Raw genomic sequence first — 25,683 nt, forward strand, 5'->3', positions numbered from 1 at the left:
AACATGAAAATCTGCTGCTCTGTTTTTACTTTATGTACAGTGAGAACTTAATTTATTTTTCTCTCAATTTCTAGTTTTCCCAACTAGTGTATTTTTGTTGCATTTAGATGAGATTTTTTTCTACTCTCTTGAGTTTTCTATTTCTGCTGCGTACGTGTCATCTGGCCCTGTTTTTCTTTTATCATTGGTGTATTAGCATTCTTTATAATTCTGTATGTGCTTCATTTGCTAAAAGCCACCTGTAGAGATCATTCTTACTTCACACCGATAGATATTCATCTATCACCCATCTGCCACTATATTGGATGACATGATTGACTGTTGCTACAGCTCTTAAACCTGGAATAACTTCTTTTTGAAAGTTTTTGGGGTTTTTTTTTTGGTAACTATTAACTTTAATATAGTTGTCTTCTATGATATGTCTTACAGTACATTGGTTCAAAGAATGTTTCTTTGGTTGGTACCAGAAACTTGGTCTGTGCCTTTTGGTCCTCATAATCCAGCTAAGTAGAGACAGTAAAATCTAAATTATCTAGCATCATGGGAAATAACAAGTTTATGTTTGCTGGGAAGAGGGCAGAGGTAATCCCAAATTACAGCCAATATAATATCTTGAAGTTAGGAACATCTTTTTTTTTCTGCATACATGTTGGCTAATATTAAAATAGAGCTTGCTTTGTCAAAAGTAAATGATTTGGGGGTCACCTGGGTGGCTCAATAGGTTAAGTGTCTGCCTTCGGCTCAGGTCATCATCCTGGGGCCCTGGGATCAAGCCCTGCATCAGGCTCCCCTCTGCGCTTCCCCCCCCCACTCGTGCTCTCTCTCTCAAATAAAATCTTAAAAGCAAGTAAATGTTCTGAGCAATGAAAGAAGAAAGTCTTCATGTACAGCACAATGAAATAATTCTGGAATTCGGATTGGTCACATAAAATGCATAGCCTGGCCAGTCTGCAAATAACAACATATATATTCAACCCAAAACACAGCCCTGTATGGATTTATAACCCAGTCAGCTTTGAAAATACCCATTTGCCCAGTTGCCATAGACAGGTAAGGATTTATGTGTAGAAACAGTTATTTTTCATTTTTATATTCTGAAATTCCCGGGCATAGGAAAGACTTCATTTTTAAAGCAATGTTAGTATTTCTAAGGTTTTTAGAGCTTTTACATTTGCATTTTATTTTGCCAAAAGATGCCAATCCAATTTTATGAAAATGTCCATGTAAAAGTGTATCGTCTTAAGTTTGTAAACTCTTCACAGTATTCTAAAATTCACAGGAACATGAACTTTCAGGTCATGGTAAAAGGACTGTCAGATATATGGCTTCTGGGGATGGAGTTTTTTTCCTAATTAAAAATAATAGGACTCATTGTAAAAAAGAATAGACACACACACACATATATGTATAAAGGAACAAAATCAACCATAACTCCACATTTATAGATGGCCACTAAAAATACTTTGTTCTCTTTTGTATTCATAAACACTCATATATATATTATAAGCAAGTTATATCCTAACTGCTCCATTTATTTTTTCTGTGTTTTGGTTTTTTTTTTAAACACATTTTTGGAGCATTTCCCATTATGTATACTTTACAAATATGGTCTTAGTTTCCTATGGCTACTGTAACAAATTATGACAAGCTAAATGGTTTAAAACAACATATATTTATTCTCCTAGAGTTCTAGGGGCCAGAAGTCTGAAATCAGTTTCACTGGGCTAAAATCAAGGTGTCTGCAGGGCTGAGCTCCCTCCAGAAACAGTAAGGTAGAAATTGTCTTCTTGACTTTTCCAGCTTCTTTCTAGAGCTGCATTCTGTGCATTCCTTTCATTCCTTCCTCCATCTTCAAAGTCAGCAGGGTCGCATCTTGCTTGTGTCACAATGCCTTCTTCTGTAGTCAGATGTCCCTCTGCTTCCCTCTTACAAAGACACATTACATTTAGGGCCCACCCTCATAATATAGGAAAATCTCTCCCTCTCAAGACCCTTAATTTAATCACATCTTCAAAATTCCTCTTGACCTACTAGGTAACATATTAACAGGCTCCAGGGATTAGAACTTGGATATCATTGGAATCTATTATTCTTGTCTTTATTGGTTTTATAGTATTTTATGGCTATTTCAGTATTTATTAGCATTTGCCCTAATAAAGTTAAATTTATTAACATTATTAACATGTTGTACCTTTGGTTTTTGTCACCCATATTGTGCAATTATAAGGAATTCTGAGATTAATTTCCATATGCATAAATGTTTGTATATATAGTTGGTTATATTTTTGTAAGTTTCAGGATGTCAGTTCATAGTTAAAATATATATTTGTATGTGTATATTATATGTATATGTATGTAGCAGACATGTACATTTATGTGTGTGTGTGTATGGGTGATGTATGTGTTGGGGTGTGTGTGTGTGTGTGTGTGTTTCATTCTCCAGATAGCTTTCCAGATAGTTAGTAGAGAGAACTTACGTCCTTGTGCTCTCACCAGCATTGATGGTATCTTTTTTTTCATCTTTGCCACTTAAATGGGTAAAAATATTTAATTGATGCTTTGATTGCATATCTATGAAAATAGATTGAACACTTTTCATTCTGAACATTGTATTTGTTCTATGAATTAATATTTCTTTTAAAATCTTGGTTGGTTGGTTTGCTGGTAATGAAAATGACATAACTTACTAGATATAGATACTAAGGCTAGCTTGAGAACTCCTTGGCTAAAATATTTCGTGTCTTCCCTAAAATAATAGCCTCTGATTTGTGGAATACTGTGAATCAGCTTGAACAATGGAATAAAATTCTGACTGTTAGCAGAAGCACATGGTTTCTACCTCGGTCTGTATATGCTCCCTATGTGGTACTTTGATGGAAACTCTTATCTCTTATTTTAGTGGGATAATTTTCCATGACTTTAGATATCTGACCTGAAAAAATATTCAAGAAAAGAAGAACTGATAAATTAACTTGAATCTTACATTACAGAAAGGTCTTAGTGTCAGCTACTAAAGGGCTAAATATAACTACCCTGACCCACTTAAACCAAATTGACACTTGTGATAATTGCACTATAATTCATGCTCAGGAACCGGATAAGAAATGATGAACCTTAGACCCAAGCTTCTGGATCAAGAAACTCCATGTCCTTGAAGTTAATTCCAGATTGGGAGATTAATACAATGATTACTAACTGGGGGTCACTGTTACAGTCAAAAAGCATTTAGTACTTCATATAAACTAATTATATGTATGTATATGTATACATACATAAAACTATATATGCATGGTCTCTATTTTCTGAGATTTTGAAATCTGAGACAATAGACCTGCCTAATAGGTACAGCAGTGGAGTCATGAAATTCAGGAGGAATAGATCCAAAAAAGCTTTTTAAAACATGTACAGACTGAGTCTTCAAAATATCAGGATTCTATACCTGACTTTGCTATCAAGTATCATTTTAACCCTGAGCAAATCTTTTTTCCTTTTCTCTCTTCTCTCAACATTCATCCAAATGGTTGTATTGAGGATTTAAAGATGAAGGGGATAGAGCCCTTCCCTCAAGGAGCTCTTATTCCAATGAGGATTGATCTGCAAACAAACAGATTTTGATTTTGATAAAGTGGGAGAACCTTTTCTCTGCAGAAGCTCTCAGGAGGAGAGGCCAGCAGAGGGATACTCAACCTGGTGGGGATAAGGAACCTCAAAGGAAGGCTGCCTAGAACAAGTGGCCAGAAGTTCGGTCTTAAAGTAAGATAGGAGTTAGCCTTCCTCTTTGTGAGATGAGGGGTCTGATCTCCAAGCCTTGTTCTCTGCTCCCAAATTGGATTGCTTAGCTCTGTTACAGGCCACTACTCTGTGTCACTTATTGGTGAACCTTCCAGACAGCTGGTTTAGAATGGAGTGACACACTCATCTCTGGTTCCCTCTCTGTCATCTCCTGTAGGATGACCCTTGCAGCTGCCCTGTAAGGGTGATGGACCTTTTCTGTCCACTTCCTCTTGCAGAGGGTAGAGGCATAGAGCTCTGTCAGCCTAACCGTGCGGCTTCTCTTGCTGGTGAGCCAGAGGAGAGAGTGCTAGGGTGATGTGCTTGCAAGCAGTGATCATGAAACCCAACCCGGTCCTGTATGGTGGGCTTTCATCACACATGTTCTACTCTACTTCTCTATCCTACCCATCAAGGAGTCACCAGTGTGGGAGATAAGTATTTCATTGTCTGTATTCATCTGTTCTCTCCTCTTGGATTTTTGAAAGTTATTGGTTATTTGCTACATTTCCTGAGCCGATGATTCTCCTAGAATCCAAGGAGTACCTGAGGAAAATGTTATGTTCTCTTCCCATTCTAGCCAGTCTTCAGCCTGTCCTTTGCTCTCTCGGACCTTATCCTTCAGCCAGCCCTTGGGGATTATGCAGTTTTCTGCTCAGCCTGTCAAGAAATATAAATCAGTTTTATTGTGTTAGCTTTATCTCCTCACTCTATAAATGTGAATCTACCATGTGATAGTGTTTAAATTTTTTTTTCATATTCCAAGGATGATATAACCTTACTTATTATCCATCTCTTGGTATCAGGCATTCACATCTATCCTTACACGATAATTTTCATTTCTCTCTTTTATCTTCTTTCATAGTTTGGTAATGTGAGCAAAAAAAAAAATTGTTTAATAACACTAGTAGAGTTTTCTTTCAACCTACACCACTTTGATGCAACTTTCTTCACATATCTAGCTCCACCTTTAAGCTTTATTTCTTAATATGTGCAGTGATTACAAGGATGGCTTATTCAGGATGGGCAATTTGCTGCTCACACTTCTACCTTTCAGTTCGCAAGGCAGCATTTAGAAGGTGACCAAAATAGACCTGTAGGTATGGACAATATTAGGGAAGTAGTCACTTCTAGGTGCTCTAAAAACGGGGTTGGATAGAGATCCACGTTAGTTTATGGCACAATCCCCAGGGGAGGCCAAGATCAGGTAGAATACATTTGGAAACTTGGTATCAACACCAGTTTTCATAGTGTCTTCTCATTGGAATTGGCCTTGTGGCCGGAGTGTCGGTGCAGGGAGCTGACAGATTCCCGGGCTATACACCTGCGTTAGAGAGCTTAGTCTCCCACAGTGTTTAAGTTCAAGGAAGTCTCCAGGGATATTATCTGCAACACTGTTCTGTGTAGGGTGGGAGAAAACCCTAATGAGTGGGCATGGGGCCGAGGGTGGGAAGTGGATGGGAGAATTCAAGTCAGTGAAAAGAACATGGAATTCTTTGTATTTAAGAGGGGGGTAAACAATGAAGAATTTGACCCGTTCTTAAGTACTTATTTCATTCTAAGCCAGCATTTCAGTAGTGTGACAAGCTCATTTTTCATTGCCATTTACCTTTCTTATAAAAACAATGGCTCATAATATCGTCTGATTAAACGACTGAGCATTTTGGATCACAAGCTTGTCCATTACTGTGTAGGCTGTTATTGTGCAATAAGTAGAAAATCTTGCTGAATATATGTATATTGACTTAGACCAGCTATAGTCTTAAGAATTTCCAATAATCTCAATTTCCTCTTAATTCTGTAGCCAGTTTCACTGTACTTGCAACTAAACTATAGTTTTAGCCCATATAATTATTTTGTCTGTAGGAAAATGTCAGTAGTTCTGACAATTTTAATTCCTGTGTTTGCTGACTGCATTATCTTCTGAATCATAGGTTCCCAAATCAAGTCAAACAGGTTAGAAGACAAGTTACACTTGAGCGTCACACCTACTCTTATCTTAAACGAATGTGGGAATGTATCAGCCACTTTCACTGTGTTAAGTAGTTCATTTCTGGCTTCTCATGTACTTTACCTATTTTTATTTTTTCATTTTGGCTATGACCCAAATTTTCCCAAGCCTCCTAAGTGCAAAAAACATGTTTAAGTATCTGTAGTTTTAAAAAAATATATATGTTTTTACCCATCCCTTTGAAAATCTGCAGGGTGGATTACCCAGAGTGTACAGAGTGGAGATTGTAATGACAACTGCTCACAGGCCAGGATATTTATCATTTAATCAAGAGAAGAAAAAGATGTTTTATGTATTCATTTACCCATTTTAGTTATCATTGTTATGGGTGTTGCCCAATACTAGGAATTTCCTAGAAGAAATAGAATACAGGAGTTGGGGGGTACAGTGTCTTGGAACCATCCAGAACTTGAATCTTAGTTCTTGGAACCATCCAGAACTTGAATTCTGTGCACTGCATCTCCTTCAAGTTCCCTCTACTCAGACACTCTTATAGGACATCCTCTCTTGGCCTTTCAGCCCTTTTCATCTTTGGATCTGAAGACTCTCCCACATAGTAGTTATTTCAGTATTCAAGGACCACTGCCAAGCTCCCGAAATTTTTCTGTACTTTGAACAGTTTCTTCACCATGTAATGTAGATAACACACTTTCATGTCTCCTTTCCCCATCTTGATGGTTCTTCTCTGGGCAGCCTCTAATACGTAATTTTCCCTCTTAAACTCAAATACCTATAACTGAACACAAAAATTATTCCCTGGGCTTACCTTTGGGGATGGAGGTGGTGGATGGGATCCAAAGAGAGTTCCTCTTAGTTTTGGTGGTGATACTTCTTAGAGCAATGTTAAGACATGAGGAATGATAGTACTTCTGTTTTCAGTTACAGCGTGTAGATAAAAATTAGTCAGTTCTTTAGAACTTAAAAGTATCTTCATGGGATTCGTAAGAAGTTAAGAGTCTCTGAAAAGATCAGTTGACCTGCTAACACTGACAATTTTAGGGCATTTTAAGAAAAACCCAAGTACCTCAAGTATCTCCATTCAAAAAATACTTCCTAACTGCTTATGTAAATCAGGAACTGTCAGATTTTGGAAACAGAGAAATCAATAAAACATGACTACAGCCTTGAGGAACTCAGAGTAATAGGGAAGACAGCAGTAAACAGTTTGTTTACACCTCAGTGTGAGCGGTGTGTCCAGCACCTCAGTGGAGGCACGTTCTTGCCACCATGGAAGTAGAGGGCATGGTGTGGAGTGCCCTCTGCTCTATTCCTATACCTCTCAGCATTGTATTCTTTTAACTTCTGCGTATTGCTGACATTTATGCTCAGTGTGTTCTAAACACTTCTTATAGGGGCTTATATATGTCATCTCATTTATATATGTTGATCCCTTAAAGGTTGGTCCTATCATGTGCCCCCAAAATGGGGGAAATGGGCAGAGATTAAGTGACTTGTCTTAATTCATAGTAATTGTTGGATCCAGAATTCACACCCAAGCTTTTTGCTCTTAACCAATGCTCTGCGCTACCTTTCTCAGAGGGAGGTTTTATTTAAAGCAGTAGTTCTCAGCCAGGGGTGATTTTGCCCCCTAAGAAACATTTGGCAATATCTGTAGACATTTTTGATTGTCACAACTGGCATCTAGTGGGTAGAGGTCAGGGATGCTGCTAAACATCCTCCAATGTACAAAAAAACCCCCAAAAAACCAGTACAAAGCATTACCCAGCCTAACATGTCCAAGGAATGAGGTTGACAAACGGCTTTGGAGCATGGGTAGTACTCTCTTTGTGTCAGCCTTTAAAAATACCCTTTTAAGTCCTTAAAAACAGAAAAAAAAGAAGGAGGAGAAGAAATGGCTTACTATGGAGCAAAACATACTGAACCAAGTTCCTAAGTGTCTGGTGAAGTGTATTTTGTCACTTGTTAAATTGAGAAAATATTGCCGCCTTCGCCTATCTTAGTAGATACCAAGGATCTGAGGAGGCTCAGTGAGAATTTCAGGAGCTAATACGTAAGAAAGCCCTGTAAAATAATTATTATCAGAAATTCCCAGAGTCCTTGGGGTCTAAAATATTTCGGGAATCATAAGAATTAGATAAAGAGGATCCCAAAGTGCACTTCTGTTCTTTATTTATCCCCCCCCCCCCGCTTTGTCAGCTGACCCCCCTCCCCTTGTCTCTCTCATATTTCTGTAAGCAAGTTTGTTTCCAGTATGTCGTAAGTGAACTAAACCATTTTTATGAGTTCTTTTTATTAAAATCTTGTAAAATTTACTATCTCTCACCCTGTTACGCCAGATTTAAGGCAGTTAATTTAAATCCTAATTTTTTTTCCTTCATAGACTTTCACACAAGCATTTTGTCAGTTTGGGGAGTTATTTGAATACCATGCCTTTCAAGATGAACAACAGTAACATGGATTCAACCTTCCCTTACATTCCTTCAAGTCTGAGCACACGTGGAAGGGAAATAATGGAGCATTTGTTAAATAAACGCCAGGTAGTGTCTTTACAGGTAGTAGCTGACCATTCCCGGGCCGTGTTTGCTGTCCATGAAGCCAAACAGGTGCGCCTGCCCTAATTCAACAAATGGATGTAAACTCATAAATATAGGTGACTGACGTTTTCCGTGAGTGTGGCATCCCCTTGGCGTGCTTTTCCTGCAAGCAGCGTCTGGTAAAGAGTAATTACTCACTTCCTAGGAGTGTTTTCCTGGTGATCCATTCTGCAGTGAATCACAGACCAGCCTTCAGGTGTGCGCCTCGCTCACTTCACCGAGTGCCCGCCGCGGCTGGATTGATTTATTTATTTGGGGGGAATGATCCATCTGGGGCCGCGAGCTGGGGGCGCGGGGCGCGGGCGGGGGATGCCGGGGTCCGGGCTGCTCCTGGGCTCGCGCACGGGCCCCGCCGGCCCCCTTTCCCATGAGGCCTCGCTCCCGGGGGAGGGTCTGCGGGTGGGGAGGGGGCCTCCCCCGGCCCAGCCCCTGGCCGCCGAGCCTCACAAAGGTGTCCTGTTCAAGTCCGCCTGGAGGCCAGCTTTCTAAAAGTGCTTGTAAGTTTCCTCCCCCCTCGCCCCCCCCCCCCGAAGGGGGCGAAGAGGCGCTTTTTGTATTTCAGTTCTTTTCCTTGTATGTAGATACCAAAAGGAAACTCGGCACTGGGCATGTTCGGATGTTGAATGGTTTGCTGATAAGCAACAGCCTCCCGGAACCAAAGACTTAAAATAGTCGTCTCCCCCCGCCCCCCCGCAGGAGCTGCAAATGGTATCTGCCAAACAGATGACAAAGTACCTTGGACTGAATCACACACAGACAGCATTTTGTGCAGAACGCACGGCCCAACTCTTGTAATTACTGTTTATAGCTGCCCAAGGCTGACCAGGAGGGGGCAAACCCGAGAGGAAATAAGTTTCCTGGACCTTGGAGAAATGGCTGTGTGTTAATTGAAGGCTAGGACGGGTACTTTTCAGACGTGCTCCAAGTTGTTCTTGAGATCACAGTTCACAGCACGTTTCCCCTGGAGGGAGCGAGTAGATAATTGGGATTTTTTTTTTTCCTTTTGCCGTTTTACCGCCCCCTCCCTGGTTTGGCCTTATGGCCTTGAACCCACAGTGAATTGAAGAGAGAAAGAAATGGATATGTCTGACCCCAATTTTTGGACTGTGCTCTCAAACTTTACTTTGCCTCATTTGAGGAGTGGGAACAGGCTTCGGCGAACACAAAGGTAAAAAAACCGCGGGGATGCTTTGCCTGGAGAGGGAGTATGTTGGCTTTGGAGGCGGCCGGACTGCCCAAGCCCCTTAGCAGCTGGGGGTTTGTTTACTGGGCGACAGTTTGGAAAGTTTCTCCCCTGCCAGGGGGGCACTGTTTCAGGTATTCTTCTGTCATCCTGGCGGATTTCCTGCGTAATCCTGCTGGCCTGTGCTTCTCGAGTTGTTCTTTTGAAATGTGGGTGAGAAGGGGATGAGTTGTGAGTAGAGGGGGGAGGAAAAAGGGAGGAGGAGAGGTACTTTGTCTGAGTCTGTCTCTGATCTGATCAGATTCATCCGCTTCCTTCACTCAGGCACTGGAGGCTTCTGCTTCCCTTTGTAGAGCCTTTCAGATGTTCCCTTCTATTAAATATTTGACCTTTATAAGATGCAGATGTGCAATGCAAGGATCGCTCCATTTAGCCTGTTTCGTATTGTCTGCTTGAAAGAGACAGGTCTGCATAACTTTGCCATTTTGTTTTTTTACTGGTTTGCTGACATTTATTCCTACTACAGGCTGGCCTTTTCATTTTGTAACATATTTGACAGAATAGGTGGAGGACAAGAGAATTTTAAAATCAGGATGAAGCTGGTGGCAGAAGTGAAAGGCAGTTCAGAGTTAGTTGCTGACACTCAGATTGAGAGAATATGATTTTGGAGGGGAGTGTTTCTCTTCTCTCCCCATTGTGTCCGGCACAGAAAGGTGGCATTATTGTGGTTTCAGAAGGGCGTGCCTTCTGAGTTGCGTAACTCTAGGTTCTTCGTTTTTCTTCGCAACTTGACTTGCACGGTCCCCATGAATGTGTTTAAGAGCGATGGTGCCTTCACATAAACAGGATGCTGCCTATCAGGCTGGGAGCTTCATAATCTCTGTGCTCCAGTGTGTAAAGAACACAAGAAATGGTGTATTCTCTTTGTTATATCCATAACTTTGTGTAGCGTGAATGCAGATACCTCATACTTTGGAAAACTTAGTAAATTTTCCTTCCGAAATTTCCCATGGTATTTTGTAGATTTCAGAAGCATCCTGACGTGCCGTATTTGTAGGCGCACGTGCAAATATACACCTATAAAACACACCTCTGTCTGATCCTGAGTAGACTTTTAAAGTCATACTTACCTTTAATACAACCTGAACAGTGTTGGTCCCACAAAACCGTGTTAGAATCTAGATTTAAATTAAGGTTAACTAGGCTTTTCTTGTTCTGCTCCATGTGTTCAGAGACCTGACCTTTCGGTGTTGGTCGTTTTTATTCAAGATGTGTCATCCTTGCTCCCCCCCCCCAGCAAAATAAATGCAACTAATTAGTTGAAGAGATAATGCTGTCTATGAACAAGACCACAACTTTCGTGGCAGTACATTCTGTAACTTCTTACCTTTCGAGTTTGTCAGGGGCCCTTAAATATTTGAGTGGTGTGGTCCTGGCTATGATGCGGTCTCTACTCTCACCTGAAGCCACTCCTCAAAGAGATTGGGCTGTTCTGACATCGCACCTGTGTGTCTGCACCTGAAGAGCGGTTGGAGCCTTTCTTTGCCCCGTCTACCTGTTGATAATATTACTGAGAATTCTCAGGCTAGTCTGACCCTGACTTTCCAGCCCAGGGCATTCCAATCCAGAACACTGCAATTCAGACAGCTCACATTGGCAGAGAGCCCGAGTTCTAAGTTCCTTCTTAAAGAACTGAAGTAACTTAGGCTCTTCCCAGCAAAGTGGGCGAGTGTGGGAGGCCTTTCCCCACTCCCCAAGTCACGGACCCGTTTTTTCAGTTCAGTGAAACAGAAAAGGGGGTGGATTTTCTTCCCTCCCTTCTATTAGTGGAAGTTGTCCCAGCCTGTTTGTGACTGGGGATTTCCAGGATTCTCGGAGTTTGGAGATAGTTTTCCTGAAGATCACCTCTGTGTACATCTACTTATTATCGGTCTCAAAGGACCAGCACTGCTTTATATTTATTATGTAGATTTGGAAACTTGAAGGGCAGGTGTCTTCCTGTCCAGGGCGATATATGTAGCTGTTGCATTCTCTTATTATACAGTGATCAATTCCAGCTCTGTGTCCTTCCCAAGGGCGCGTAGCACATGCTTACAGTGGGACTCTTCCCATTCTGTGACCTCCCTTCACTGCTCTAAATGCTGTGTCCTCCTCCAACTGCCACATTAACCCCATTCTGCACCTGACTGATCAGGTTCCCTAAGTCTGTCCTTTCAAAAGGACCTTGCCATCCTCAAGTTGTCTTTTTGCCAGGCTCACTGTGAATGTACCCAGTGTCCAGGTGAGGACACCTGTCCCTCGCCCTCAAGTGTGTGAGCCCTAGCCCTGGGAATATGTCTCCTGCCCAGACTTAGCTTTTTTTCTGCATACTTGCTGACTTTGTCCAATTGATCATTCATTTTACATGGGTTTTTTTTTTTTTTCCCTAGCCACTTGTTCTCATTCACGTTGTAATTTAGAGGACTTTATCTTAACCTTTTCTTTAATATCAGCTTCTCGCATCCATCAAAGAGTAAATCCAGCTTTGAGCATGTGAATGAACATCTCAGAGCTTTTTGGGGTGGGGGGTGTGTACCATTTAGACAAAAGAAGGAGAGTTGAAGGGTTTCACACTCTTCCCTCAAGTCTATATTATGGTAGACATTTTCATCATGGAAGCCTTTTTGGTTGGTTCCATTTGCCTCGCCGATTCAGCATGGTACTGGTTTGTTGCTTTGCTCTGTCACAGGAAAACTTTGAAAGTTTCTTTTCCAGCTGGGCCTGCCTGGGCCTGTAACTTTAAACTCTCTGGGTTCTTAGAGAGAAGATCGTACAGACCTAATCTCAGGCCTAGATTTTTACACAGTATTGAATTGATATTCCTTGTCCTGCGTCCCAAAGACCGTTTATTGTCCCCTTCAGGCTTTTTTGTCTTGACTGTGACAGACAACAGGTTGTCTGGATGCATGTGGACTTTGCTGTCTTGCTGGAAAGCTTACATAGTCCATTGGAAACACTTTACTTTTTTATCATATATTCTTTATTTTACGGGAAATTATCTGTTTTTTAATTTTATGAAAACTTCTATAAATACTCTATAAAGTCTTAAACCTTTCAAAATATCCTTACTTTCTCTTACCTTGCTGTCATTTAAAATTGAGTTTAAGTGATGCAGTCTTAAAGCTTATACTTCTAGGGAATATTTGCCTGGAAGAAAACCTCATATGTTCTGTCAACAAATTATTAACACATGAAGTCCAACAATGTATGAAAACAGACATCATGACCAGTTTATCCCAGGTATGCAAAGATGGTTCAGCACTAGAAAATCAATCAATGTAATCTGTCACAGAAATAAGCTTAGTAAGGATTATCACATGATCACATTAGTATATGTGGAAAAAGCACTCGAGAGGATTCAGTACTCACTCATGACAAAAACTCTCAGAAAACCAGGCGCAGAGGGGAACTTCATCTACTCAATGGAAAATATCTACGGAAAACCCCCAGCTAGCACATACTTAATACAGTAGTCCCCCCGCCCCCAATCTCTGATTTCACTTTCTGCAGTCCCCGTTATCTGTGCTCAGCCACAGTCCAGAAGCCAATGATAGTGGCCTAAGACTAGGTCCCAGTGCCTACGTCACTCGCCGCACTGCATCTCATCACACACACATTTTGTCATCTTACATCACAAGAGACAGAGGCCATATTCACCTGACTTTTATTATAGTATGTTGTTATAATCTATTTTATTATTAGTTACGGTTGTTAATCTCTTATTGTGCCAAATTTATGAATTACATTTTATCATCGGTATCTATGTATAGGAAAAAACATAGTGTATATCTAGGGCTCAGTACTATTTGCAGTTTTAGGCATCTACTTGGGGTTTTGAAACATATCCTCTGTGAATAAGGGGAACTAGCATAGTGAGAAACTTGGAGTTTTCCTTGCTTAGATCAGGTAGAAGGTAAAAATGTCCCATCTCATCACTTCTCTTTAACAGGAAACAGTTTCTTTTTTTATGTTTGGCTTTGCTTCCCCTGCCCCTACGTTATTTCTGCAAGGTTAACTCAGTACAACCATTCACCTGCTGCTTGGAGGGACAGAAATCCAGGGCTGCTATATGTTACTCCTTAGGTTTATAACATTTTCCCCCCTTTGGATTAAAAACTTTGTGGGGGGAGGGAAGAAGATCCAGCTTCTCTCTTTCTCTCTCTCTTTAAGCTTCTTTTTTTACTTATATTACATATGTAAAGAAAGGACTAACATTGGTCTATAAATATTGCTGCTCAGTTTTGAGGTGCGACTTTAGTGTTGCTAAAGCACAGTTTAGAGATTCTAGAAGATGTTTGGTTTTTAACCTTAATGGTCAGAAATCTCATACTTTCATTGAGTTTATGTGACAATATCCAAATCTCAGTGACAACTGAATCAAGTGTCATTATCCATGCCAGTGGGCAGCTTGCGACTCAGTCACTTGGAGCAAGTTTCCTAATGTATTTTGCCGAGAACCCACGGGATAAAAGTTGGTTTTGGGGTTTCGTGTGTGTGTGTGTTTTATGTTTCTGAATTCACATTCCTAAGCGGTTGCCCTGAACAGCAGTTACATTTGGGGATCTTAAACTCACCGCTGCAACTGTCAGAATGTATTGGATTTTTATGTATGCTACATCTTCTTTTCAGAAACATCTGTAGTGTTGGGTGAGCTTTTGTTTTTGCTCATGAATATGTGTCTTTAAAAAGTATGGAGAACACACCTGTCTCTTGTCCTGACACGTTGAGTATTATTGAGTTTGTACTCAACCCTTCTGCGGAAAGTCCAGTTAAATCCACATTTATTGAGCATCTGTTGTGTGCCTGAGCACTGTGGCTCAAAGGTGAGTCATAGGATTGCCTTCAGTGCAGTCATGGGAATGAATCATTGCAAACCAGGGCAATAAAGAAGTATTTGTAAGGTACATATAAGCCTTAGGAGTGGTCATTGGGGAAGGGAGACTTTAGTCTCAAGGAGCCAAAAGAGAGACCACATAGAAGAGGCATCACCTCAGGGAAGTTTTAAAGGATAGTTTGGTATTTATCAGACAGAAGGACGGGGCCTTCCCAAAGGGCAAAAGAAATGGTGTGAACAAAGGCATAGTGGCCTTAACAGAGCTCAAGGGACCACACATAACTCAGTATTGCTGGAGCATAAAAAACCAGAAGCATAACTCAGTATTGCTGATGCATAAAGTTTGGAGAGGCAGTGTAATATACCACAATGCTGAAGAGGATTGATCTAAAGCCGGTTCACCTGGGTTTGAATGAGATTGGGGAAGTTTGTTGGACTTCAGTTGCTCCATCTATAAAACAGGGACAAGTAAATTACTTACAGGATTGTTATAGTGAGTAAAATATGTTCATATGTATAAAATGGTTAATGCAACGACTGGCATGTAAAAACCTTGTAAATACTGGGCATCTGGGTGGCTCAGTCGGTTGGGCGTCTGCCTTCAGCTCGGGTCGTGATCCCAGGGTCCTGGGATCGAGTCCCGCATCGGGCTCCTTGCTCAGTGAGGAGCCTGCTTCTCCTCCTCCTTGCCTGTGCTCTCTGTTGCTGTCTCTCTCTTTCAAATAAATAAATAAAATCTTAAAAAAAAACAAACCCTGTAAATCCTAAGTATTCACGTTGTTTCTATCATTACAACAAGGGGATGAGTATTGGGTGATGAGGCTAAGGACGAGAGTTGAGGCACTTGATATTTGTGGGTGCTTGCTTGGCCTTTCCCCAAAGGGAGAAGGCATGTCTGGCAGCGCTGGGGAGTTTAGGTCTGGAAGGGAAGGGTGAGACCTGGAAACCAATTAATAAGTTATTGCAGTAGCCTGTCTAAAGGGTTTTGCAGATCTGACCAAGGAATATGGTGAGATTGTGGCTTTGAGAGACACTGAGGATATAAAGTTGATCAAAGTTGATGAGCCACTGGCTCTGAGAGACAAGGAAACAGTCCACAGTGGCCCTGGGGATTTTGACCTGGGGGACCAGGGAGATGAATGAACTACCTGTACATGCAAGAGTGGGGGAAGGGAAGACAAAAGAACTTGTACTCATTCCTTTGATCCCCAGAAGCCTAGTTAATCTACATTTATTGAGCATCTAACGTATACTGAATACCATGGAGCATTCATTCCTTCACTCAGCCAAGATTCACAGCACCAATATCCTGTGCTGTGCAAGGGCTATAATGGTGAACAAGGCAGAGTGTTTGGGCCTTGCAAATAAGCATCTAAATAAGTCAGTTGCCCAATGGTGGTCAATGTTCCAAAGGCTATAAGCAGGTGTCGAGAAGAGAGTCACAATGTGAGGGGCTACTTTAGATAATGTGGTGAGGGAGTGTCATTGAACAGGAGACCTAAAAGATGGGAAAGAGCCATCTGTGGGGAGTATCTGGGGTAGGCATCTGGGAAGGGCAAGGGCTCTGAGGCAGGAAGGAAAGAGCCCACAGGCAGGAAGTTTTGGATGTGAGGGTTCAGGGCACCAGGGAGGCTGGACCAGAAATAATAAGCTTGAGAGTCATCATTAGGACCATCTGAGAAATATGTTAGATAAATCTGTGGGAGAACTAAGGATGCCCCATTTAAGGAGTGGGCTGAGATGCAGGCAGGCACAGGGAAGGAGGCCTGGAGGAGAGTCTGGTAAAAAGGAAGCCACACAGTGTACTCAGAGAGATCCCAAGAGGAGGCCGGGCAGCGCTGTCACTCCACGGGGACACAGAAGGACAACAGGGAAGGCAGGGATGCCCTCAGCATGAACACCAGCCGTGGTGATGGGGTAGTGGGGGTGGGGGCGCGGCCGAGGAGCCGGGCGACAGCCGCCAAGTGAGGAATGGCAGACCATGGGTGGTAACCACCCTCTGTGGGTAGCTGACTACCGTGGTGACACATCACTGTGTCCTGGCTCCTGCACACTCACAGCTGGCCCATCGGCTCTCCTCCCTGAAGCATATCCCCTTACTCACTGTTGCTCACTTTACTGTCTGCTTCATCGCCCAAACGGGCAATGACAGTTTCCTTTTCACCACCTCGCTGGAAGCTCAGGCTCTGTCCACTGCCTTCTGAGTGTCTCCTTCCTAAGTGCTCTGGCTTCAGATCCCTCGCTCTGAGTGCCTCTGGCTACCCCCCCCCCCCCCCCCCCCCACCGCCACAACCCGCCGCCCACCAGCACTTTGGCTCCGGAGCTTGAGCTCTGCCTCTCCCCACAGCCGGTTCCACAGGAGGCTGAAACCTAGCTCACTGGCTGGCCTCCTCGCAGGCTCTCCACGCCTGACCTGCAGGCTCGGCCCCTCCCCGAGTCTCTGTACCCATTTCCTCCCACTCCATGCTCTGCCCAGGCCTGTTTCCTAACTGCTTCCTTTCATCCCTCTCCTTTCTTCAAGCTCCAGACTGTGTTTTCTGCAGGCGGGACAGGCCTGCCTGTCACTGCAGGACTCACCCTTCAGTCCGCCTCTCATGATTAGCTCCAGCATTGGTGCTTGTCCGTGAAACCCTCACTCATGGGTCCTCCTCTCCTAGTCTAGTAGGAGATACTCTGAGGGAAGAGGAGAAAGCTGAGAGCCCAGCCAGGAGCTCCCAGCAGCTCTCTGAGTGCCGTCTGGGCAGAGCCTGGATGCCCCAGACCAAAGCAGCATGTTCTTACAGACTCCTTGCGTATCCTGTACCCTGTTAAAGCTTACCAGGTACAAAGGACATGAGTAGGAATACACATATGGTGATAATGTCATTTTTATTCTCTAGTGTGAAGCTTTCCGTAGGAGATTACCGATTGTTTTGCCCCTTTGAATAGGTAGGTCTCCTGACGGTTAAGAGGGAGGGAGAAAGAGAGAAGGAAAGAAATGAGAAGGGAGTGTGTGTGAGAGAGAGTGCAAAAGGTGGATTTTAGAAGAAGTTCTTTAAAAATAAACCGTTAGACTATGGAGCCTGCTCCATGGGCAGGCGTGGGCTATCCATTACTAGAACTTGTCAACACTGGAAGGAGTGTGTGTATGTGTGTCACTAAGTTCACAGAGACAGGGTAGAACATTATATGCTTTATGGCTTTTCTTGCTTCTCTTTACACATAGGTCCTGTTATCAGAAGCCCAGGTAGTATCTTTAAACAAGAGGATCATAAGCCTCAAGATAGAGGCCATCTGCCTTTTGGGCTGAAAACTGACAGATTTTGGGGTTAAGTAATCACTCGAGTCCCTGTGTGGAAATGGATCATAGAGGAGAAAACTGGGAATGGGACTCCTTCTGAATAATTTGGGAGACAACTCCTTGTATTGGCTGAAATGGAAATAGGCTGGTTTCTCAGAGAGATTAAGACTGGAAGCCCCTCACCCCCCCCCCACTCCCAGACACACCCATTTCTTGTGTGAGTGAGCATGCATAAGCTATTTTAATCTGAGCTGCCTTTACTACATGTAACCTAGTCATTTGGGAGTGACGTCATGGTAACTGAGTAATCCCTTTGAAAGTTAAGTGGTAGAGCCAAGATATTAAAATGGTCCTAGGGCTACCTGGATGAAAGTGGGAGCAGGGTGTGTATAAATCCATTTATTAGAGGCACAATCTCTATCAGTGGAAGTCTTGACTCTGAAGTAGCAAATTTGGTTTTTGTGGTATGTGGGACATTGTGTAACTAGAAAGATCTCTAAATAGAAATTCCCATGGTTGTTAACACTTGTAGTTCTGGTTCTTTATTTTCTTTTCCTCTATCTTGGTAATTAGGAAAGTTCCCTTGTGAACTTGGTTGTGAATTCTGAAAGTGTTGACCTTAAACCTTATTAATAGAATGAGAGGATCTGCAGGAGGTTTAGCCACACTAATCGCCATTGGGCATGCTTATTAGAGAAGGAGTATACCAGTATCAGCCTGAAACATCATACTATTGTGTTGTTTCGTTTTGTTTTTTTAAAGGCCTGAGCAGAGAACTTAGGCTTTGATCAGCATTTGAAGGTGAAACAGACTGGTAAGGAGAATGGGCAGTCATTGCTTGGGTTGTTACAGAACCCTGGGACTTTGTACATTCCACTGACTTTGTGATCTTAGATTTATCCATGGCTCAGATTGTGTTCAAGTCTGGGATCTCTTAGGAAACTGTAATTGCAGGCAAACATACAGGCAAAATCCAGATCTTGGCATGTGGTCACCCAGCGGCCATTTATGTTCTGAAGTTCTCAAGTGAGCTTTTGCTCTTCCAAGGTAAGAACCAGCTCCATGTCCCTGGAAACTTTATAACATGACATGGCAGTTCAAATTCCAGATCTCTATGGGAGATAATGTATTAGTTCGCCAGTGAATCACCTGGGCGGGAGGAATGAGGAGCTGATGACACTTGCTGAGAGCTCCTAGGGTCATAGAATCAGAGAGGGAAGAAAACTGATGGATTCACCAGGCTCATTTTGCCTGATGAGTATTTGCTGAAGCTGTTTTTGCTATGCTTTATTATAATTTTAAACATCACAGTGCATGTTGATGTCTCAGGACCCTGACTTTGACCTTACTGCATTTCTCTCTTGAGTCACTTAGAATATTGTCTAGCCACTGCCAGAATTCTTAGCCACTAAATTAGAAGAAAATCACTGAACCTATAGCTTGCATAAAAAATCACCTGTATCCCTTTAACATTCATACCTTTTAAAATACTATATGATGGGGATCCTTAAATTGGAAATCATAATTATTAAATGTTTTACTTTTACAGATATATGGAGGGGTTAAGAGAAAACAGTGTATTTGTCATGGGAAAATCTGCCTGCTGAATAAAGCACTCTAGGAAATATGGTAAATGAAACCTTTGTTACTGTAAAACAATAGCCATTAAGTGACTATTATGTAATGTTATTTCTTATGTCTGATTTGGAATGGCTTGTTGATCTTGAAACTTGAGATAAAATTCCTGTAAAAATACTACTTTCATTTGGCTAATCTCAAGACTTTGGATACAAAATCAAAGACTTTTCCAAGTGGATTACCTTGGTCAGACATTGAGCCCTAGAGATATTGAAGCCATGTCGGATAGATTTTTTTTCCATGTAAGGATTAATTTTATCCACTTGGTATTCTCCATTTGAGTACCCATCCAAATAAACACAAATTATTTGCTAATCCAAAAAATGATTCATTGTACAATTAACCTACACTTGCTCAACCACTCCAAAGGGCACACAGGTGGCAAAACAGCTGATAGGCACTCTCACCTAACTTGGCAGGTTGAATGGTTGATGATGCATTTGCATTTTCCATAAATGATGGATTTTTAAGCAAAGGAAGTTTTTAATCGTAGATCTCAAATGGCCATAGCAGCTAAGAGTGGAACAGGGAGAGTATGGGATAGTTCAGGGGTGTGTTAGGTCATAGTTCTTTTTATGGATTCTGCAAAATGAGCTTCTGTGCTTACAAATCATAATTTCCTGTGTGTTTTAGGATTTGATATTTGGGGTTAGATGTTTGGACCCAGAGAGTTAGTAAGGGATAAAACTTGCCATATTTTTACTATGTGACCTATAAAATTTATATGTAGTACTCTTTGTCAGTAGTTGTTTTCTCTGTAGTCAATTTCAGATGAGTTAGCCTTCCAAATCTAGGATTTTTAAGGTGAGAAATTAATAGTGGTTTGTATAAGCCTTCTTAACATAAGAATCCAGGCTCAAGAGTTCCACTCTCTTCAGTCCAGTTCTTAGAGCTTGGTGGTTTTGATGCCATTTTACCGGCAACATCATTGCCCAGATGCCTTCTAGGTAGGTGGACCAGTTTTTTTGAAATTGTGATTGATGACATATCATTTGTTGGCTTCTTAAAAGAAATTCTTTAAATAATAGAAGTTGTGATTTGTCTTACCTTAGGAGAATGAACCTTAAAATTAGTCTACCTTCTCACACCAGACCTAGGGTGATTTGGGAGTCAAAAGGTACAGATAATTGAGCTGTTTAGCTATTAATATGATGCAACATTTTGATGCCATTCCTAGGAAACACATTCCATGGAATGGGTCCCGGGTTTAAAAATCCATGAGGAAAAGGGTTCTGACTCCTGGCACTAACAGACATATTCAGAAATGTTGTATTCAAGCCAGAGTAAATATATATGCCCTTTACACTTTCTTTCAGTTAGCAGAAGTCACCTCTAAACACTTATTTTGGCATTAAGGAAGCTCGTCATGACCTATTGTTCCAGAAAGATTATAGTTCTCATTTTAAGCCAGTTTTCTAGTTCCCGTGTGAGTGGCGTGCCCAGCCCAGAGCCGAAGAAACAAGCTTGGCTTTTCAGACCTTCCATTCTTTTAGGTGTGTCCTGCAGGCAGTGGCTTGTAGCTGTTTCTTCAGCCACTTAACAGGTTTGATTTCAAATCTATTTAATAAGAAACTAACATGTTTGGAGGGGATTCATGGCCCAACATTTATGGACTTTGTTGGGAAGTTCCAGGTGTGTATATATCTTGAACTCTATGTTAAGGCATATTAGACTAAAATGATGTCGGTTTTATTTTGCTTGTTTTGTTTTTGCCTTCTAGTCATAGACTGAGTTCCTTAGGATGTCTTAGGGATTGGATTGGGACGGGACAGCCCTGGTACTCGAGGCCATGCAGCTCCTCTGTCAATTTCTTTTCTTTGGTTACCTTGGCAGCACTAGAGAGGAGTCAAATGATTATAAACTGGACCTAAAGATAGAGCAACCAGAGGCTCAGAACTGGAGCATTAACCTCTGAAGCGTGGGACGTTGTTTTTATTTAAAAATACTTGGAGGGGTTATTAATGAGTTACACATTTCTGTGTGATCCTTTTCCTGCTTTGTGGCTTGCGGATAGCCTGAATCACCTTCTGAATCCTGATAACCTAATAACCTAGTTTGACGACATTTGACTTCTGTGCACAGGGTCTGGGGGCTCATCGCATTGCCTCATTTACTTATTTATGTACCAAATATTTATTGAGTAGCTTTTATGTGATCAGGGCTGTGGTTATCACCTGGGAAACAAAGATGTGTATGGCATGGTCCTTTTCTTCTAGTGGGGTTAGAAAGCAGTATAGCCAGGTTAATTACAATAACGTGTGAGAACGGTAGGAGATAGACCAACATCAGCAAAGGAAGAGGGAGAGGCAGAATATCTGTTGAGGCAGTTTGGTATATGTTGTCTCATTTAATCCAATCTATAAGATCTATTATACAGATGAGACAATTGAGGCTTAAAGAGATTAATGAACTGTACCCAAATCTCAACGGTACTAAGAGGTAAATCTGGATAGAAACTTAACTGTACTATCCTGTCTCCAAGAGACATAGAGCTCTCACAATATTCTAATTATTGAAAATGATACTTGTAAGATTTTAGGTTTTATAGTGCAGAAGCTTCCTGGCAATTTGAGGATATGTGTGGAATACAGAGTCCTGATAATTTTGATCTTTGCTATTAAAATGCCACCTGCTGTCTGTGCGAAGAGAGTGAAAAACAGAAGTAGGTTTTACTTTGTTTTAAAATGCCACCTGCTGATTCTCTCCCATTAATGGAAATTGTATATGTATTCTCCTGTAATTTCCCCATCTTAAAGTATCAGAGTTTATAATGGTATTTGAGTGGGCGTGTACTTTTAAAATTGAGGTTTTACTTATGATATAGCTCTGAACAGCTTCTGTCTTACAGGCCTTTTGAACGAATAACATTTCTCTGCACCCATGCTTACTTTTCTGAGATTTCACTCTATATATTATAAAATCCTGTCCATTCACATGAATGTATATTTTATGGGGACACATCTCAGAATCACTGATCTTGTAATAGTGCATATAGTTCATTACATAGAAGGACAAAAGTTCTTGCATCTTATATGCAAGTACAGTATGAATGCAAAAAAAAAAAGATCTGTTGGGATTTTAGAGATGAATTGCCTACAGGCTTCTTCATTTTTTAAAAACATAACAATTCTTTTTGAATATGCTAATGCTAACTACCTTTTTTAAAAAAGGAGATGAGTTGGTAGCATTCACTTAAATACATCTTTTCCTCGGGAGAGCCATTGTGTTTAAAGAACTAAAAAGTATCTGCTTTGTTATGCATACCACAATTGTAAAAGAATAAAGTGTAAGTAAACCATAACACGCAAAAGGCACAAATACTGTATCCAGAATTCTCTAAACCACAGAATCCTCCACTGGCCATCTCGTGGCTCTCAGTGGTAATTTGAGCTGTTTTTGAGGAATGGCTGCCCTTCCCTGAGGATAGAATGGAAGAAGTCTTCCCTTCAGGTGCTTTTTCAAATGTTCCAGATGCTCTTCTTAATGGCCACTAACCCAGGCCCAAGCCTTCTTCAGATTCCTCCTGACACAAGGTTTACCAGTTGTATTTACTTGCTCTAGAAAAATCAATTCCAGGGAGATAGGTGTGTTTTGTTTTGTTTTAATAAGGTTTATTGAGATAGAATTTACAGATAGTAAAATCGTTCCTTTTAGGTTTGCAGCTCCATGAATTCTGACAAATACAGTCATGTAACTACCACCATGATTTCCATCCCCTCAAAAAGTTTTAGGTGTTTTTTAATTGTTTGACAATGCTAATATAGGATTAGAGTAAGATGTTTTGTTTTCCTGTCCCCATCCTCCCCTTTTTAAAAAATTAGTTTCCATATATTATTAAGACTGCACTTGTTTTTTCCCCTAATGTCCTTCTTCTGTGCCAGGATCCCAGCCAGGATACCATGTTACATTGTGTAATCCTTTTTAGAAATCATTTTCATGAGGAAGATGATTAACACATAGTTTGATTACTTGGTTGGTAATATCCAGGAGGTACCAGGAAAATGCACCACGAGATACTTGAAAGAAAAGCATAAACTACCTCAATCATGTGGTGCATTATTAATATACAAAAGCCCCGGGCGCCTGGGTGGCTCAGATGGTTAAGCGTCTGCCTTTGGCTCAGGTCATGATCCCAGGGTCCTGGGATCGAGTCCCACATCGGGCTCCCGGCTCAGCAGGGAGCCTGCTTCTCCCTCTGACCCTCTCCCCTCTCATGCTGTTTCTCTCTCGCTCGCTCTCTAAAAAATAAATAAAATCTTTAAAAAAAAAAAAAATATATATATATATACAAAAGCCCCTTTGAGCCAACATAGGTGAACAAGTTGTAAGAAACCAGATTAACTATTTCCTGCTAGTCAGACTTGTTTGAAATAACCCAGTGTTGTTTAGTGAGGGCCATGAGGTGGAAGATTTGGAAGGTATGTAGTTAATGACCTAGATTATGGTCGTGGGAAAATAAACCCAGAGATCCAGAAGGAATCCTGGAGTTTTTCAATGCGAGTGAAGACAGAACAAAACATACATTTTATAAAAGGTAAATTCAAGATCCTTGAATTGCTTTGTAAAATGATTTATCATATCTTACCAGTATTTTTATTATATTTTAATTTCCGTGGAATGTATATAGCTTTTAAAGAAAAATTTAAACGCAATGGATGCTGAAGACAGAATGGAGAAAATTGAAACAACTATGAAATAAAAAAAAAATCTCCCCAAATCCTGCTGCTCACACATGACCACTATTAAAATTGTGGGGTTATCCTTCCGAGATTTTTTTTTCTGAGTGCATGTGTGTGCATATGTGTATATACATACCACAAAACTCACAGTTTATATCACCTGTCTTATGAGCTGATTTTTTTCCCTTAAAGAGATTGTTTTAGGATGCCTGGGTCTCTCAGTCAGTTAAGCATCTGCCTTCGGCTCAGGTCATGATCCCAGGGTCCTGGGATCGAGTCCCACATCGGGCTCCATACTCAGTGGAGAGCCTGCTTCTCCCTCTGCCTGCCGCTCCCCCTGCTTGTGAACACTCGCTCGCTCTCTCTCTCTCTCTCTGACAAAAAAAAAAAAAAAAAAATAGATTCTTTTAAATACCCAGCTTTACAATAGTATAATTTCCAGAAAATTTGAAAAATACTTCTAACCTACAAGAAGGTGTGTGGGCGTTATCTATGAAGTTGTGTGGAAGCATTTAAAACCACGTGCTGAAAGCCCCTGAGCTAATGTACAGCCTTCCCTTACGTGGGCGTGGCCGTGGCTGGCTCCCTGGTTTGCAGTGTGAGGGCCCGGCCCCTGACACGGTGATGTCACCTTGGATGGTCTCACTTTTTAGATGTTGTTTTCTCTACTTGTATTCAGATCTCTCTTGAAATGTTCCCTTTAAAAATACTAATGTTAACTCAGAAAGATTCCAATTACCATCTCCCCACAGACTTAAATGTTAAACCTCAAGTTCTAAACTTTATCCCTTATGTATGTGAGCAGGCTTGCCAGATGGCAGGCCAATTAATATATTTTTGCAAGGTGTAGAAATGTTTTTTCTCCATAGGGGAACAATGAATCCATCTGCTCCACATCTTCCTTTCCCCTCTGTCCTTTGGGGAAAATCATCATTTAATTTTCAGAAGTAATTGTGCAACTCTCTAAGTGATACTTTCTGCATTTTAACGGAGGTAGTTTTAATAATTGAAACTTTTTCTTACTATAAGGATTTAAAGAACCCTATGTCATGGATTAAAGTATGTGGACATCTAAGTTGCATCCACGTTATTATTTTCTTTTTGATTGTTGGACATACAGAATTGTGTTTGAAAAATTCATTCAGCGAAGGCTTAACTTGGAAAAGACTTTCAGAAACATGTAATAAAACCCCTTTACTATAAGATGAGGAAACTATTATTTAGGTGTCAGACTTTCAAGCTGGTCAGCAACTTGGAACCTGAATGGTCTCGAATCCTGGTCTTCAGGTTCCAAATGAGGACAACTGTGGTGACAATAGAATCTTGGATTTCTCAGGAGGAATAAAAAGAGCAAGAACCTTGAATAAGATTCACATAGAAGCAACCACACCCTCATTTTCATCGCCTCCTCTCCCCTGAGTTCCAGGCACTGAACTGGACACATCACCCTTAGAGTTTCTTTACATACTCAAGTGGCTTTTCAGATTAGCAGGTGATGATGATTAACTGTTCAGTGTATTGTGTTGCCTCCAACTCTGTAGACGTTCCGAAAGGACAAACGCCACATCCTTTTTTTAAGCACTTTTGTAGTGTGCTGTCTGGACCTGAAATGGATGAATTAGGGAATATATGAATATCAATGGGATTGTTTTAGAGAGTCCTCTCTGGAAGTGTTACAGTTCTAGGAGAGTGA

The 25,683-nt window shown here is 41.2% G+C and overlaps 1 protein-coding gene and 1 long non-coding RNA gene across 14 annotated transcripts in view; one reads left to right on the plus strand and one right to left on the minus strand.

The window, feature by feature from the left end:
• MAST4 (microtubule associated serine/threonine kinase family member 4) overlaps positions 1-25,683 on the plus strand; it is a 545,730-nt gene that overhangs the window by 374,035 nt on the left and 146,012 nt on the right. For 2 of the 13 annotated variants that reach the window (XM_045895836.3, XM_045895849.3), the window contains exon 1: positions 8,656-9,505. The exons of 10 other annotated variants lie outside the window; for them this stretch is intronic. In XM_045895836.3, the coding sequence (XP_045751792.2) occupies positions 9,414-9,505 (92 nt within the window). In that variant the 5' untranslated portion in view covers positions 8,656-9,413. Of the gene's footprint in view, positions 1-8,655; positions 9,506-16,828; positions 20,944-25,683 lie in introns of those variants that run through there. One more of the 13 variants, XM_045895841.3, reaches the window with a different exon arrangement.
• Positions 1,546-8,634, minus strand: LOC123858707 (uncharacterized). Its single transcript, XR_006794188.3, has 4 exons — positions 8,476-8,634; positions 6,549-6,651; positions 4,318-4,431; positions 1,546-1,925 (listed from the first exon to the last, which is right to left on the minus strand). It is a non-coding gene; the product is annotated as an uncharacterized LOC123858707 (long non-coding RNA).

The sequence above is a fragment of the Mirounga angustirostris genome, unplaced genomic scaffold, assembly GCF_029215605.1.
Source record: "Mirounga angustirostris isolate CCGP_5_RB_7025 unplaced genomic scaffold, mMirAng1.0.hap1 SCAF_7, whole genome shotgun sequence".
NCBI lineage: Eukaryota > Metazoa > Chordata > Mammalia > Carnivora > Phocidae > Mirounga > Mirounga angustirostris.